General features: G+C 39.9%; 1 protein-coding gene across 1 annotated transcript in view; it reads right to left on the minus strand.

The window, feature by feature from the left end:
• Nucleotides 1-13,511, minus strand: part of FRMD3 (FERM domain containing 3) — a 146,747-nt gene that overhangs the window by 45,424 nt on the left and 87,812 nt on the right. Inside the window, exons 5-6 of the mRNA XM_065860621.2 lie at nt 7,286-7,383; nt 5,843-5,966 (exon numbers count right to left, since the gene is read on the minus strand). Of these exons, the coding sequence (XP_065716693.1) occupies nt 5,843-5,966; nt 7,286-7,383 (222 nt within the window). The remainder of the gene's footprint in view (nt 1-5,842; nt 5,967-7,285; nt 7,384-13,511) is intronic.

Consider the following 13,511-nt stretch of genomic DNA (forward strand, 5'->3'; position numbering starts at 1 on the left):
TATACTCAAGTAGAAGAGAAGAGTTTACAGGTCATGGAAGCAGGGTCTGGCCACTTGGGAGGAATATAAGGCTGCTGTTAGAGGATGTAGGAAGGCAGCTAGGATAGCCAAGGCCTCCTTAGAATTACAGTTGGTGAGAGGGGTCAAGGACAGCAAAAAGAACTTTTTCAAATACATAGCAGATAAAACTAATACCAGAGGCAACATAGGCCCACTGATGAATTGGGTGGGTGCCCTGGTGACAGAAGATACAGAGAAGGCAGAATTACTGAATGCCTTCTTTGTCTCTGTCTACTCTGCTGGAGGCTGTCCTGGGGAACCCTGTACCCCTGAGACCCCGGATGAAGACAGGTTAATGGAGGAGTTTGCTTTAGTCGATGAGGACTGGGTTAGGGAGCAATTAAATAGTCTGGACATCCATAAATCCATGGGTCCAGATGGGATGCATCCGTGGGTGCTGAGGGAGCTGGCTAAAGTCATTGCTAGACCGCTCTCCATCATTTTTGCCAAGTCTTGGGAAACGGGAGAAGTGCCCGAGGATTGGAGGAAAGCAAATGTCACTCCAGTCTTCAAAAAGGGCAAGAAGGAGGACCGGGTAATTACAGACCAATCAGCCTCACCTCTGTCCCTGGGAAAGTAATGGAACAGCTTATCCTTGGTGTCATCTCAAGGCGTATTAGGGATAAGAGGGTCATTAGGGGCAGTCAGCATGGCTTTACCAAGGGTAAGTCATGCTTAACCAACCTCATAGCCTTTTATAAGAATGTAACAAGGTGGATGGATGATGGCAGGGCGGTGAATGTGGTCTACCTTGACTTCAGTAAAGCCTTTGACACAGTCTCTCACAGCATCCTCACAGCTAAATTGAGGAGGTGTGGTCTAGACACTAGAATAGTGAACTGGGTTGCAAACTGGCTTAAAGAGAGAAGCCAGAGAGTGGTGGTCAATGGTGCGGAGTCCAGTTGGAGGCCAGTATCTAGTGGAGTGCCTCAGGGGTCAGTACTGGGGCCAATATTTTTCAATATATTCGTTAACGATTTGGACGAAGGAATTGAGTGTATTATCAGCAAGTTTGCTGATGACACTAAGCTGGGAGGAGTGGCTGACACGCCAGAAGGCTGTGCTGCCATCCAGCGAGACCTGGACAGGCTGGAGAGTTGGGTGGGGAATAACCTGATGAAATTTAACAAGGGCAAGTGTAGAGTCCTGCATCTGGGCAGGAACAACCCCAGGTTCCAGTATAGGTTGGGAAATTACATATTAGAGAGCAGTGTAGGGGAAAGGGACATGGCGGTCCTGGTGGACAACAGGATGACCATGAGCCAGCACTGTGCCCTTGTGGCCAGGAAGGCCAAGGGCATCCTCGGGTGTATTACAAGGGGGGTGGTCAGTAGATCGAGAGAGGTTCTCCTTCCCCTTTACTCCACCCTGGTGAGACCCCATCTGGAATATTGTGTCCAGTTCCGGGCCCCTCAGTTCAAGAAGGACAGGGAACTGCTGGAGAGGGTCCAGTGCAGGGCAACAAAGATGATGAAGGGAGTGGAGCACCTCCCTTATGAAGAAAGGCTGAGGGAGCTGGGGCTCTTTAGTTTGGAGAAGAGGAGACTGAGGGGTGACCTTATTAATGTTTATCAATATATAAAGGGTGAGTGCCACGAGGATGGAGTCAGGCTCTTCTCAGTCGCAAACAATGATAGGACAAGGGGCAATGGGATCAAGCTGGAACCCAAGAGGTTCCACTTAAATTTGAGAAGAAACTTCTCCTCAGTGAGGGTGACAGAGCACTGGAACAGGCTGCCCAGGGAGGTTGTGGAGTCTCCTTCCCCGAAGACATTCAAAGCCCGCCTGGACATTTTCCTGTGCAACCTCACCTAGGTGTTCCTGCTCCAGCAGGGGGATTGGACTAGATGATCTTACGAGGTCCCTTCCAATCCCAAACATGCTGTGATACTGTGACTGCAAAAGGAGGTTCTATCTGAATATGAGTAAAACATTATTTACTTTGAGGGTGACAGAACACTGGAACAGGCTTTCCAGAGAGGTTCTGGAGTCTCCTTCTCTGGAGACATTCAAGACCTGCCTGGACACATTCCTGTGCAATCTGCTCTAGGTGTACCTGCTCTAGCAGGTGGGTTGGACTAGAGGATCTCCGGAGTTCCCTTCCAACACCAAACGCTCTGTGATTCTGTGAAATTCACCTTGGCATTCACTTCACTTAAGAAGAAGGTATACTAGAATACAGTCACAGAACATCTAGATTTTTATGGCCCAAATCTTTTCCAGTCTGTTAAGAGTGGCAGGGAAACAGAAATGCAAGCAGCTATTCCTTCAGTAGCTATGCTCTGTTGCAACCATACCCAAAACCATAATATTCGCATCAATTTTGAGTTATTTTAAGAACAATCCTCCAAGTCTCATCAGTTCCTAGTGCATCCCCACATATTATAAGACCTTAAGTCATAAGAGCATTATCTCGCTGCCTCTCAGCAGTCTTTCAAAAGAGAACTTACTTGGAATGACAGGAAAATGAGAATATATATTGTGACGAAATCAAGGCAAGTGTTTGCTCCATGACTCTTAAGGTTCAATGAAATTATTCCTGCACTTCTTGCTTTCTCAGTGAGGGAAAAACGGTTAATTAAAATTCACAAGGCAATTAATGACAGCTCAATAAAGCTTACATGCATTTCTGTCTGTCACATTCATGTTTTTGGAATTAGGTGCAGTGGAAAGTCACATAAAAGGTCGCACTTTACTAAAATCCAGTGATGTTCTCACAGCCACACAGCATAAGAATTAGGGGCACTATGTTTTACATCTGTTTTAATTAATAAGAACAAGGCTTCTAAATGACACAGGAGGAGTCAGTCACTGGCAGCTGCCACAGTGCTCTGTTGCTGCTTCCCAAACATTCCCCCTCACTGTCTTCATGCATCTTTCATTATGTTGTAGGACAGAAGAAAAGATGTGCCCAGTAAACAGGTCTTCAGGATGCTGAGACAGGATTCAGTGGAGAACTGTCCCCTTCCAAGCCATGGAGTTTTGGCTATATGGGAGCCAGCTGCAGGACAGACATGCCATGAACTTTGTTTATTTACATGTGCAAAGAGAACAAAGAATCAGACTCAACTTCAGTGTTGACACTCAGAAGTAACTCTTCTGAAGTTGGCACAATGGCAGCTGGATTAAAATAGCTCTTAGTCTCTTCTGCTTTCCTCATATATTAGCTCTCAGCCAACATGTCACTTAAGTATCTTGTTAAAAAAAGGCCAGGGGAATCTTTCACAGCATTTTAAAAAATACTCATTCAGCAGCAAAATATTTATTCTTATCAGAAAATTCAACATGCTGAATGCAGTGAAACAGATGTGCTGATCAATACCAGACAGAAGCCTGTAAGCTCAGTGTTTTTTCCAATCATCTTTTTTCCAGGTAGATACAGAAATGTGATCATCTAGCACTGGACCTCTCTATATATAGTTCATTATATGACAGGTATGTTTTATTAATTTGTACTCCAAGAATAGAGAGCCATGGAATTAAATATCCAGAAGAAGGTAAAACTTCTGTGTGACTAGTGAACGTCTGATGTAAGAAATGTAATAGGATGATCAGTTTTGATAGGCAGAGCTACAGTGGAAAATCACCAGATGGCAGCTATACAGACAGCTCTGAGGCTGTCTTTTTAATCAGACAAATAGATAAGGCACACTAGATACTGACATAAGCAAAATAAAACAGAAAATAAATAAAACAGTTCCTGAGGGCTGCGAAGAACTATGAGCCACTGAGTCTAACATTCATAACAAAAAAATGGGTAAAATCTAGAATAGAAAGAGAATTAAGCAACACATACATATAAGTGGGATATATGAGGAGAGTTCTGCTATAAATTACAGTTATGTCTCAAACACGTCCTAGAATTCTTCGCAGGAATCAGAAGATCCACACATAAACAAAGTCAAGTTGATACCATCTGATTTCCAAAAGGCAATAACGAATAGTGTCCCTCACCAAGACTACTGAAGAAATTCAGGGGACATCCCTTACATGCTGAGCAGTCATTGAGGGGAAGAATTCGTCACTAGGAGAATCTCAGAGGAACCTGTGTGAGGGCTTGTAACATTTACTTGTCACTTGATCGGGAACATTACACTAACAGGAAAGGGGGTTTAAAAAACTAGCTAAAATTTATGCCAGTTGATTTGTAATAGAGGAACTAGCAGATTATGTTCACAATGGAAGGGCAGAACTATGCACAAGGGAAAAAAGCAACACAGAAAAATACATCTCTCCCAGACTTAAGAAATACAAAAAAACCCACCAGCTTTGGTTAACGACCCTTCCTTCCCTTCTCCTAACTTTAAACAAATGACTATCCTGTTCTTGAAAAACTGAATTGACCAAAATATTTGCAATGGCACCTTGGCTTTACTGATGAAGGGTCTTGGTTTTTAAAGATTGAGTTTACCTTTTGGAAATCTGCAGCCACTATATGGAACAAGAGTGAAAGAGAAGTTCTGTTTTATTTTTCAGAAGGCTGTTTCTATGTGCCTATGTAAAGTGTAGCCTGAACTGCTCTAAAACATTAGAAGTAGCTGTGCCATTTAAAACATTGTTTCACTGAATGAAATATAAAGACATTATATAGGTTTCAGGAAGGAAAAAAGAGAAGACATATTAATACTGACAAGCCTATTGTCATTAATGTTGCACTTCAGTTGAACAGCATTTGATAGACTTCTGGAAAAAAGAAAAAAAAAAACACAAACAAAAACAAAAACACCACACACACAAAAAAATTGTGTTTTCAGCTTTAACTCTTCTGAAAAGGGGTTTTGCTGTTTTTTGATTTCCAACACCACCACCACCACCCCACACCTGGAATTTTGTGTCTCACAGTCTAATTTTTGTATAAATATTATTCACATACCCAAGAAAAACATTTACATATATGACAGTATGAAAACAAAACATAGGGTTTTTTAGCAAGTGTGAAGAGCCTTGTAATCTTTGAATAAAAATTGTTCTTCTTACCCTATGTAATAAATCATGGGCTTTCATTTGATTTTCTTTGTATCCTATTCCTCCCGAAGTTTTCTAAGAGCTATCCTCAACTAGTGAAATGATTAGGGTATCATCCAAGCTACCATCACAATTACTGTGCATGTCATTCACTGACAATCCTGAAGAGGGTAGAGTTGCCCAACACACTGCTACTTCTCTTCTGAAACACCATACTCTGGGACATTCAACTTCGAAACCAAGATTGACTATCTTTCTCCATTCCCGTTTGTCACGCTATTAAAAGTTTAGAACAGAAAAAAGAGCATGCAGAGTTCTGAATCTTGCCTTTTTAGTCTTCCAAATAAATTATTTAAATATCTCTGGGTTATTCACTACTATGTTAACAACCTACTGATAAAATAACTTGCAGTTTCACTCAGGTCGGTATCAATCAAGAATTTTACAACTGCATTACCTACAGAAATTTCAGAACAAAAGACATAAGTGCAATCCCTAAATGAAAGGTGTTATTCCACTAATCAGCTGGAACAGCACTCATGATGTGAGCTGTTCCCACTAACCAGACACACGGTTCAAGTAAATACAGCCTAAATTATCAGCACACATGCAGGAGTCGGTTGTTAACGAGGGTTAACAGGAAAAGAAAACCCACTCAACTGAAACCACATTTTCAAACACAGCATACTAGACAGTCTGTTGGTAGAGCATCTATTGCAATCCAAGGAACAAGCCCTTCTAAATTAACATAACACTATTTGGAAAAAGATAAAAGTATTTCTTTGCTGCCTCTTTACCAAAGAGCATTCTAAATTACCTGAATTCATTTTTATGCATTTCAGCCATTTTCTTCTCAAGCTTTTGTGACTGCTTGGGAAAAATACTAAAGTCGCTGATGTAATTCTCTGGGTGTTCATCCGGATCGTAATCACCAAGCTCAGCTAAACAGATACAAAATACAAAACAGGAAAATTCAATTGCAACATTAGTTAATAAGGAAAAAAGTCAGCAAATACACTGTAATTCAAGATACTCCATGAGCAGTAAGAATCCAGCATCTCTCAAGAATAATTGACAGTTAACTGAAAAAAAAAAAATCCTTAAAGCTGCCACGTCTTCAATCAATGAGTTTCAAGTGAAGTTCACTCTTTATTATCTGCAGTCATAATTAGCAATCCTAAACTATTTTCTGTGGCAGAAACATGCTCTGTAAAACAGAGGCATAGGTAATGTTCTCCCTTTCAGTACCTGTCATTCTGGTGCCAGACAGAACTAAAGCAATGCATTCCAGATTCTCCTTTTTTTTTTAATTTTTTTTTTTTTTTTTAAACAGCAGTTTCTCCTTGCTGATATGGACTGGTTTAATTACATTCTAGCAGACAAACACAGGCTGTAACACTGTTTAAGGCGGCCTACAGTGTTTGATTCCCCGTCTAAAAAATGTGTCACTTAGATACCCAAACATGTCATTTGATGTTTTCGTTTTTCTAAATAAGCCTCTTTTAGTAAGGCCTATGCCCAATCTTGATTTGTATACGTTGCCTTATAATGCAGTAAGAGCTTCATTCACATTTATGCAGAATGAAGGAGACTTCCACACGTAGGACATCCCTAATCAGTTATCTAGCTAACTATTAATATTTCTCTGTGTGCAATTCAAGACATATACCTGAATTTGGCACAAAGGAAATGTTAAGGAGAGTGGGAGGGGAATTGCAAAGAAAAATAGAAAAAAAAAGCCTTTCTCCTTGAATTATGTCTACTATTTTTGCCAGAGATTCCGTCATCACACAGGTCTTCTCTACCACAAGAATCACAGAATCACAGAATGTCAGGGATGGGAAGGGACCTCAAAAGATCATCTAGTCCAACCCCTCTGCCAGAGCAGGAACATTTAAATGCGAACAGTCACTGAATGACGTTTTTCCTGCTTACTTCATATGAAATAGGCTGCATGTACTTTCAGGACTCAGAATTTTGCTTTGTTTATAACTGGAATCTAACATTGATGCCATACTTTTTCAGTTAAATGCTAAGACAACCCATTGCCTTTAAATTTTTTTAAATTGCAGTTTGGTTTTAGTCGGCTAAATGGTTAAATTATGAAAATACTTTACAGCGCATGTCAACGGAGGAAAACAGTACAACTAAAAAAATATACATTATTGATAGTTATATTCTGACAACAATTTTGAGGTTTTCTTTATACTGAACACACCTATGAGTTAAGTATTCAAAAATGCCTGCTGCTTATACTTACCTTGGACAATACAGGCACCCAAGTAGGCAGCATCAGAAAAAGAACACAGCAAACGGCCATGGAAAATGTCTCTTTTTATTTGTAGATATAAGAGGTATCTGAAATACAATTTAAAATATTAGAAAATGATGTGGCATCTTTTTGTAACAGATTTAACGTACCAGTGTGAAACCAGTTGTGCAACTATTCTGGATCCCTCTTTTCCTACTTCTTTAAATGGCAAGAAAAAGAGGTAAAGTGCAACCACACGAAAAACTACATGTAAGACGAGAGATTTTTTCAATAACAATGAAATAATGATAGCAGGAGTAATAAAAATCTAATAAGAGATAGCATGGAGAGCACTTCATCTCAAATGTACAGCTCTTACAACGCTCATTAGTGACACGAAATAAATTACAGCAATGTGAGTTTGCTCAAACACAGCCCCTCTCATTAAATACAGGTTTACACAAGAAAAACTGTCTGTCAGTGTAGATAAAATACCACATTCACCACAGTGGAGAGCATTACTTTCCTTTTCCTTTTGTAATCTGTGAAGAATCCTAGATGAAGCATTGAGGCAGAAGCAACTCTCTCCTTCAGAACTGGGAGAAGAAAACAAAAGGCTCCTTCTACCTGCCCTCTGCTTCCTACCACAGAGCAACACTGCTTCCAACAGCAAGGAGAGATGTGTGGCCGTGAGGCCATCACTTTGTCTTTTGCTTTCTCCCACGGGGGAGCAATCTCCCAGAGATGGACCAACTCACAGACCAAAGACTCATTCACAGCCCCTTCTCCAGCCACTCAGCTGGTTACAGCAGTGCCATTCAGCAGCTTCACATCCCCACAAAAATAAATTATTTAAGCATTGCTCTAGCCACATAAATTCAACTGTCTAGAGGGTACTACCAATCAGACTCAGTGGCTTCTGCAGATCTTAGGACATTCCTTGATGCTGCCAGTCCTCTCCAACCTTGAGCTACAGAGTTGCAAATCAAAATGTGCTTTATGAATAGCACTGATGTCAGACATATTTTGCCCAAGTTACTTGGCTCTATGTGTACCAGGAGCTCCTGCACCAAGCAGCTTATCTGAACCTTACAGTGAGTCCTAGATTGGAGCAAGACTGGAAGCATTGTCTGAAGGACAGGGGAAATTTTCCTCCTTTCCTTGGCTTGCTACTAAATGCTACATAAATACAAGACAGTTATCACTGAGAAAAGCAATTTGTTCTCATTGTGAATCCCTTCAATCCATCACGGTATCAAAAGTTTCTACAGGAACCTTGCCCTTTATTTTGTAACCCCTTTTTTCCTGTAATCAGTGTTCAGTAATGGATCACTAATTCCCTCCCATAATTTGATACTGCTACAGTACAGGTTGTTCCCAGAGGAGAACTGCAGCAGGGTGAACTGAAGGCCTCAGTGAGATGCAGTAAAAATTCTTAATCTGCAACAACAGCTCACTGGAAAAGGTTCAGTATATTGATGCAAATACCACATATAACTTGCTCAAACAAGCTGCCCTCATCCTAAAACTAAGTCTTGGCAGGGTGAAAATTTGGGTTGTGGTTCTCCAAAGTGACCATTAGCTTGAGGCCAAACTGAGTTCACCTTTTAAGAAGTGCCAAAACAAACCCACCTACGAAAGGGCATCCCAAGATTCCACAGCATGGTGGGTTGATTCTGCTGTAAGGTCAACAGATCTCTAGTGACGCTGCACATAGGTGGTTTCTCAGTTTGAAAATTATTATCATGTGATACAAAAGTAAACAGGCTTCTGGAAAAGTGTATTAATCCACTGCTCCTGACTTATATTTGCAGACATGAGGCTGAGATGAGAACTAAGAATCTGAAGTTTCAGGACCCTGCCAGGTCCAACTCTCCAGCTGTGCAGATGGAAGCAAATGCCAGGAACTGCTACTTTTCTATTAATATTTGGTGTTTACAAGAAGAAAAAATAGTTTTCCAGGAAATTCTTTCCCATGTAACAGGATTAAGCAGCAATGCTGCCCACCTTGACCATCTATTACAAGTTATTATCTTCAGAGCCCAGGGAGAATGGAAAGTCTGCAAGAATTCACCTATTCAAGAGTCAGGCAGCCTTTCTCTTTCGCTCTCTGAAATGCTATGCAATAAATCACAAGTCAGACTTCTGAAATGAGATGGCACTCACCCCAATATATGGTTGTTTTATGAGAATAAACCTGAAAACACACAAATGTGATCCAGTAGAATTCAACCCACTTTTTTTTTAGTACAGGGGGACAGCCATAAAGACTTTGTGACAGGTCACTAAGATACTACACCAGCACTTTGGATCAAAGATAACAGCAACATTGACAGAAGCACCTTGGAATGAGGGTAAAAACTCATTTATATGATTTCCACTACAATTCTATATGACGAACATGGGAGTTTGGGTGAGAGTCTGCATACTTGTGGCATTTGTGAGCAGCTAGTCTGTTGCAGGCCAGGATCAAAGATCCTCAGTGTCACTATTAAATGTCTGTATCCGTAACAGTCTCGGTTATCTGAGTTAATCTTAAACAAGAAATGTTTTCTTTTCCCCAGAAACAAATCAAACAGGAATAAATATAGGTTTTATACTAGTTTCTTGCTTAATGCAATGTGAAACTACCGAAATTTGTTGAAATACCCACCAAAGTTAGCTTCATTACAATAAAAAATCATACATACTCTTTCAATCTAAATTGTCAATGTATCAATTTTTGTCAATTACATGAAGCAAATAAAGATGTATTATCCATTCCCTCCAGCTAAACCACTGGCTCTGCAAGTTGTTCAGAACAAAAAAAACCCTCAGAATTAAAAAATTGTAGAAAATTTCCATTACATTTTTTCCATTAACTTCAGTATAACACATTTTTCTTTATCTTGTCTTCCTAACATACCCAGAAATCTATCCTTTCTGTAACAATTTAGAAAACACAAACACATATTCAATTTTTCCTGAGAGGTATGTTAACAGAAAATTAATAAGAGCAAGCCAAGGATACACAATCAAAACAGCACACAAGATATAATTTTAAGGAAAAGAACATTTGTGCCTCAGAGCTGATTTCTTCCCAGTGATCGTCTTGGGATGACAGAGCTGAACGCATGCCATCATGTAGGCTAGCTTCTGTCACAAATGTGGGCCATAGATGCTATTCATCTGTCTTTGCTTCAAAATATATAATTCTTAGTACTTGCTAGTCTGAGAAAGAAGCTCTGCTTCTCCACTCTTATATGAAAGTGGGTTTGTTGTTGCAATGTTTCTTTGACTGTCTGGGGGACAGTGGAGTGTCTCTTAAATTGTTCATATACCTTTCTATTACCCTAATGATTTTAAAAACAAAAATACTGAAGTTTATTTTTTCTGTCACTAAGGTCCTGCACTACTAAGTTGCATGAATTTGATCCCTGAAATCCTTAATTAAATGGTTCAAAATTGCACTTGCAAAGGAAACATCTCCAAGACAGAAGGCAACAGTCAAGAGGGGAAAAGAGGCACAGGGCACAGTTCACAGTGGAGACTGGAGAAATTGTTGACTAGGATACAAGGGAAGGGAAGGACTTGCACTTATAAGCACTTATAAGTGGGGCAGATGAATATCTACACAGGGCAGAATCAGAGTCTGGTTGTGTTTTTCAGAGACCATTCACGCAGCAAGCTGCATGGGATACTGTTCATCTTCAAAGAAAGAAGAACAGTTTGGAACAAGACTAAGACATTAAGGATTTCTTTCAAATGAAGTAGATATATACACTTTGGACTGAAATCCAATGTTGCAAGCTTTGTCGAAGGCTGGCTTAACCTCAGACACTTACTACAATCCTGATAAAGTAATTTATGTCCCAGGTCAACAAATACCTATGAATGTGTGTACCTGACTCCTGACTTCAGTAAGATTTATGCATGTAGTTAAAATTGCCTACATTTACAGAAATAACTTGCAATATCAGATCTGATTTTGCTGCTTCTTGTGTCCTTCTACTGCAGCTGTTTTTTCCAAGCCCTGGCACAACTTTATAGTCTGATTTACAGCCCTAAGTACTCAGGCTTACCAGCAAGCTCGTAAATGTATGCTTCAGCACTTACACTTACAAATGTCTGTCATTAGAATAACCTCATTTTCATCTATTATGTGTTGGCAATACAGATGAGTCAACTCCAGGTTGGCCAAGGCCTTCCCACAACTGCAGGTGAAGGGTCAGCAATATCTATTCTTGTATTTAAAAAGGCTTCATGACCCCTAGACATCATGTTGCTAGCTGCTTAACAGTCAATTTACTTCTATTTTAAGATGTTCAATGAGGCAAGAAAGCTTTCTCACAGCCAAACTTTTTGGTTTGTCCACGTAGTGCTTTTTTCTTGTGTTCAAGCCACTTCACACATTTTATTCCAGTAACAAGCATCTCTCCCAGTGCTGTCGCAGCCTTTCCAGATGACAGACATGGTCACCTCAAGGATCCAGCAATGTTCAAAACTTGTTATCTCAGCATGTTGTATGACTTTGACTGCACTACTCTTTACAATGCTGCTCTGCACACTCGGGTAGAGAGGGCAAATGAATGTGTTTACAGTATTCCTGGATTAGGTGCCGTCCTCCCCCATCAGAATTTATGAGCTCTTCGTGTACATTATTCTAGACACTAGCTTGTCATTCAGTCTTCTACAGCAGATATCAACAAGTACACTGCAGGAGCACTAGTTTCCTGCCAAAGTCCATGAAACTTGCCTGAACAGTAACAACTATATACTAGTATGTAATACCACAACTAGAACACCTTTTCTATTCTTTACAGTGCCACCTAGAAAAGAAAGCTAACAGAAAAAAAATAATTACATTCTCTAAAAATATATTGCTTGTCTACTTACTAATACTTGAGTAGTATTTTGATATCTTATGAATTAAAGAAAATCCATCACACTGTTAGGTACCGATAAAACAGAGTTGACAGATAGATCTTGGAATCATCACAGACAGATCCCCGAAATAATCAACTCAGGGTGCAGTAGCAGCCAAAAAAAAGTCAATAAAACACTGGGCATCATCAAGATATATTGTGAACAAGACAGAGGGGCATTTTGCCACTATTTAAAGCCTTGGTGTGATCGCATCTCAAATGTTTTGCCTAGCTCTAGCCCCTGCATCCTAAGTAGGACATAGTTGAGCTTGATACAGAGAAGAACAGATAAAATGAGTGATAGAGCCTCCCTTACAAGGTAAGACAGTGACAATAAAAGTGAGGCTTACGAAATATTGAGGAGAGTTCCCTTACTAATGATTTTCATTTGTTTTTAAAACCTATTCAATTTGATAGTGAGTCCAATACTATTAAAACTATACATTTACTTGACAGCTGGTCTCAAGAAAGCCAGAACACACAACTGGACTTGCTGAGGCAACAAAACATAGCTACCATTGCACATCTCAAGAAAAGCAGGACAGGTTGCCCGGAGAGGCAGACATATTCCTCGGTGATGTCTGGAACAGAGTTCAGTAGCACAGGCCCACCCATAATGGTTCACTCTTGGAAGGATGATCATATTGCAAGACTTGTCAACTTGCAAAGAAATGGTTTGATACTCTGGTATTAACAACCAGCTGGACCACTATCAGCTTCAACCGGTCACTCACTTCTGAATGGAAAAGCACGAGGCTCTTCCAGCACAAGGCAATATCAAGTACAGCTGTTTGAGAAAGGACTAGTCAAGCATTGCACACACACAACTCTATTGTTCTTCCTTGCCCAAGCTAGCTCACTCAGGGCTCTCAAATTTGCCATGTTTACATACCCCAAGTCTTTGTCAATTTAAATGACTTCCAGTTAAACAATTATTTATCTGCTTTTTTTGTATCAAAGTACTCATTACACTCTTTTATGACAGCCTAGTGAATGAAAAACTACTTCCTGGATTAGGAAATACGGATTAAGAAAAAAAGGTATGATGAAAGCTAGTTGAAATAATCCATCTTTGGTTAATTCCCCCAGCTACTCACCCATGCTCTGTTTTTTTCTACAATAATCATGGATTACTGCTGATACAGTATTATCTGTGGCATTTTAGATCATTCCTTTGGGACCTCAAATGATTTTATACTCTCTCATTTTAATTATACATACACAGCATAATGTAGGGATTTGGAGATAAGAAGGCATGAGGCCTTGGACTGCTTTATTACATAAGAAAGAACAAACACTGATTTATTTATTACCTAAAAATGAACAGTGAC

This window comes from Patagioenas fasciata, chromosome Z (assembly GCF_037038585.1).
Source record: "Patagioenas fasciata isolate bPatFas1 chromosome Z, bPatFas1.hap1, whole genome shotgun sequence".
NCBI lineage: Eukaryota > Metazoa > Chordata > Aves > Columbiformes > Columbidae > Patagioenas > Patagioenas fasciata.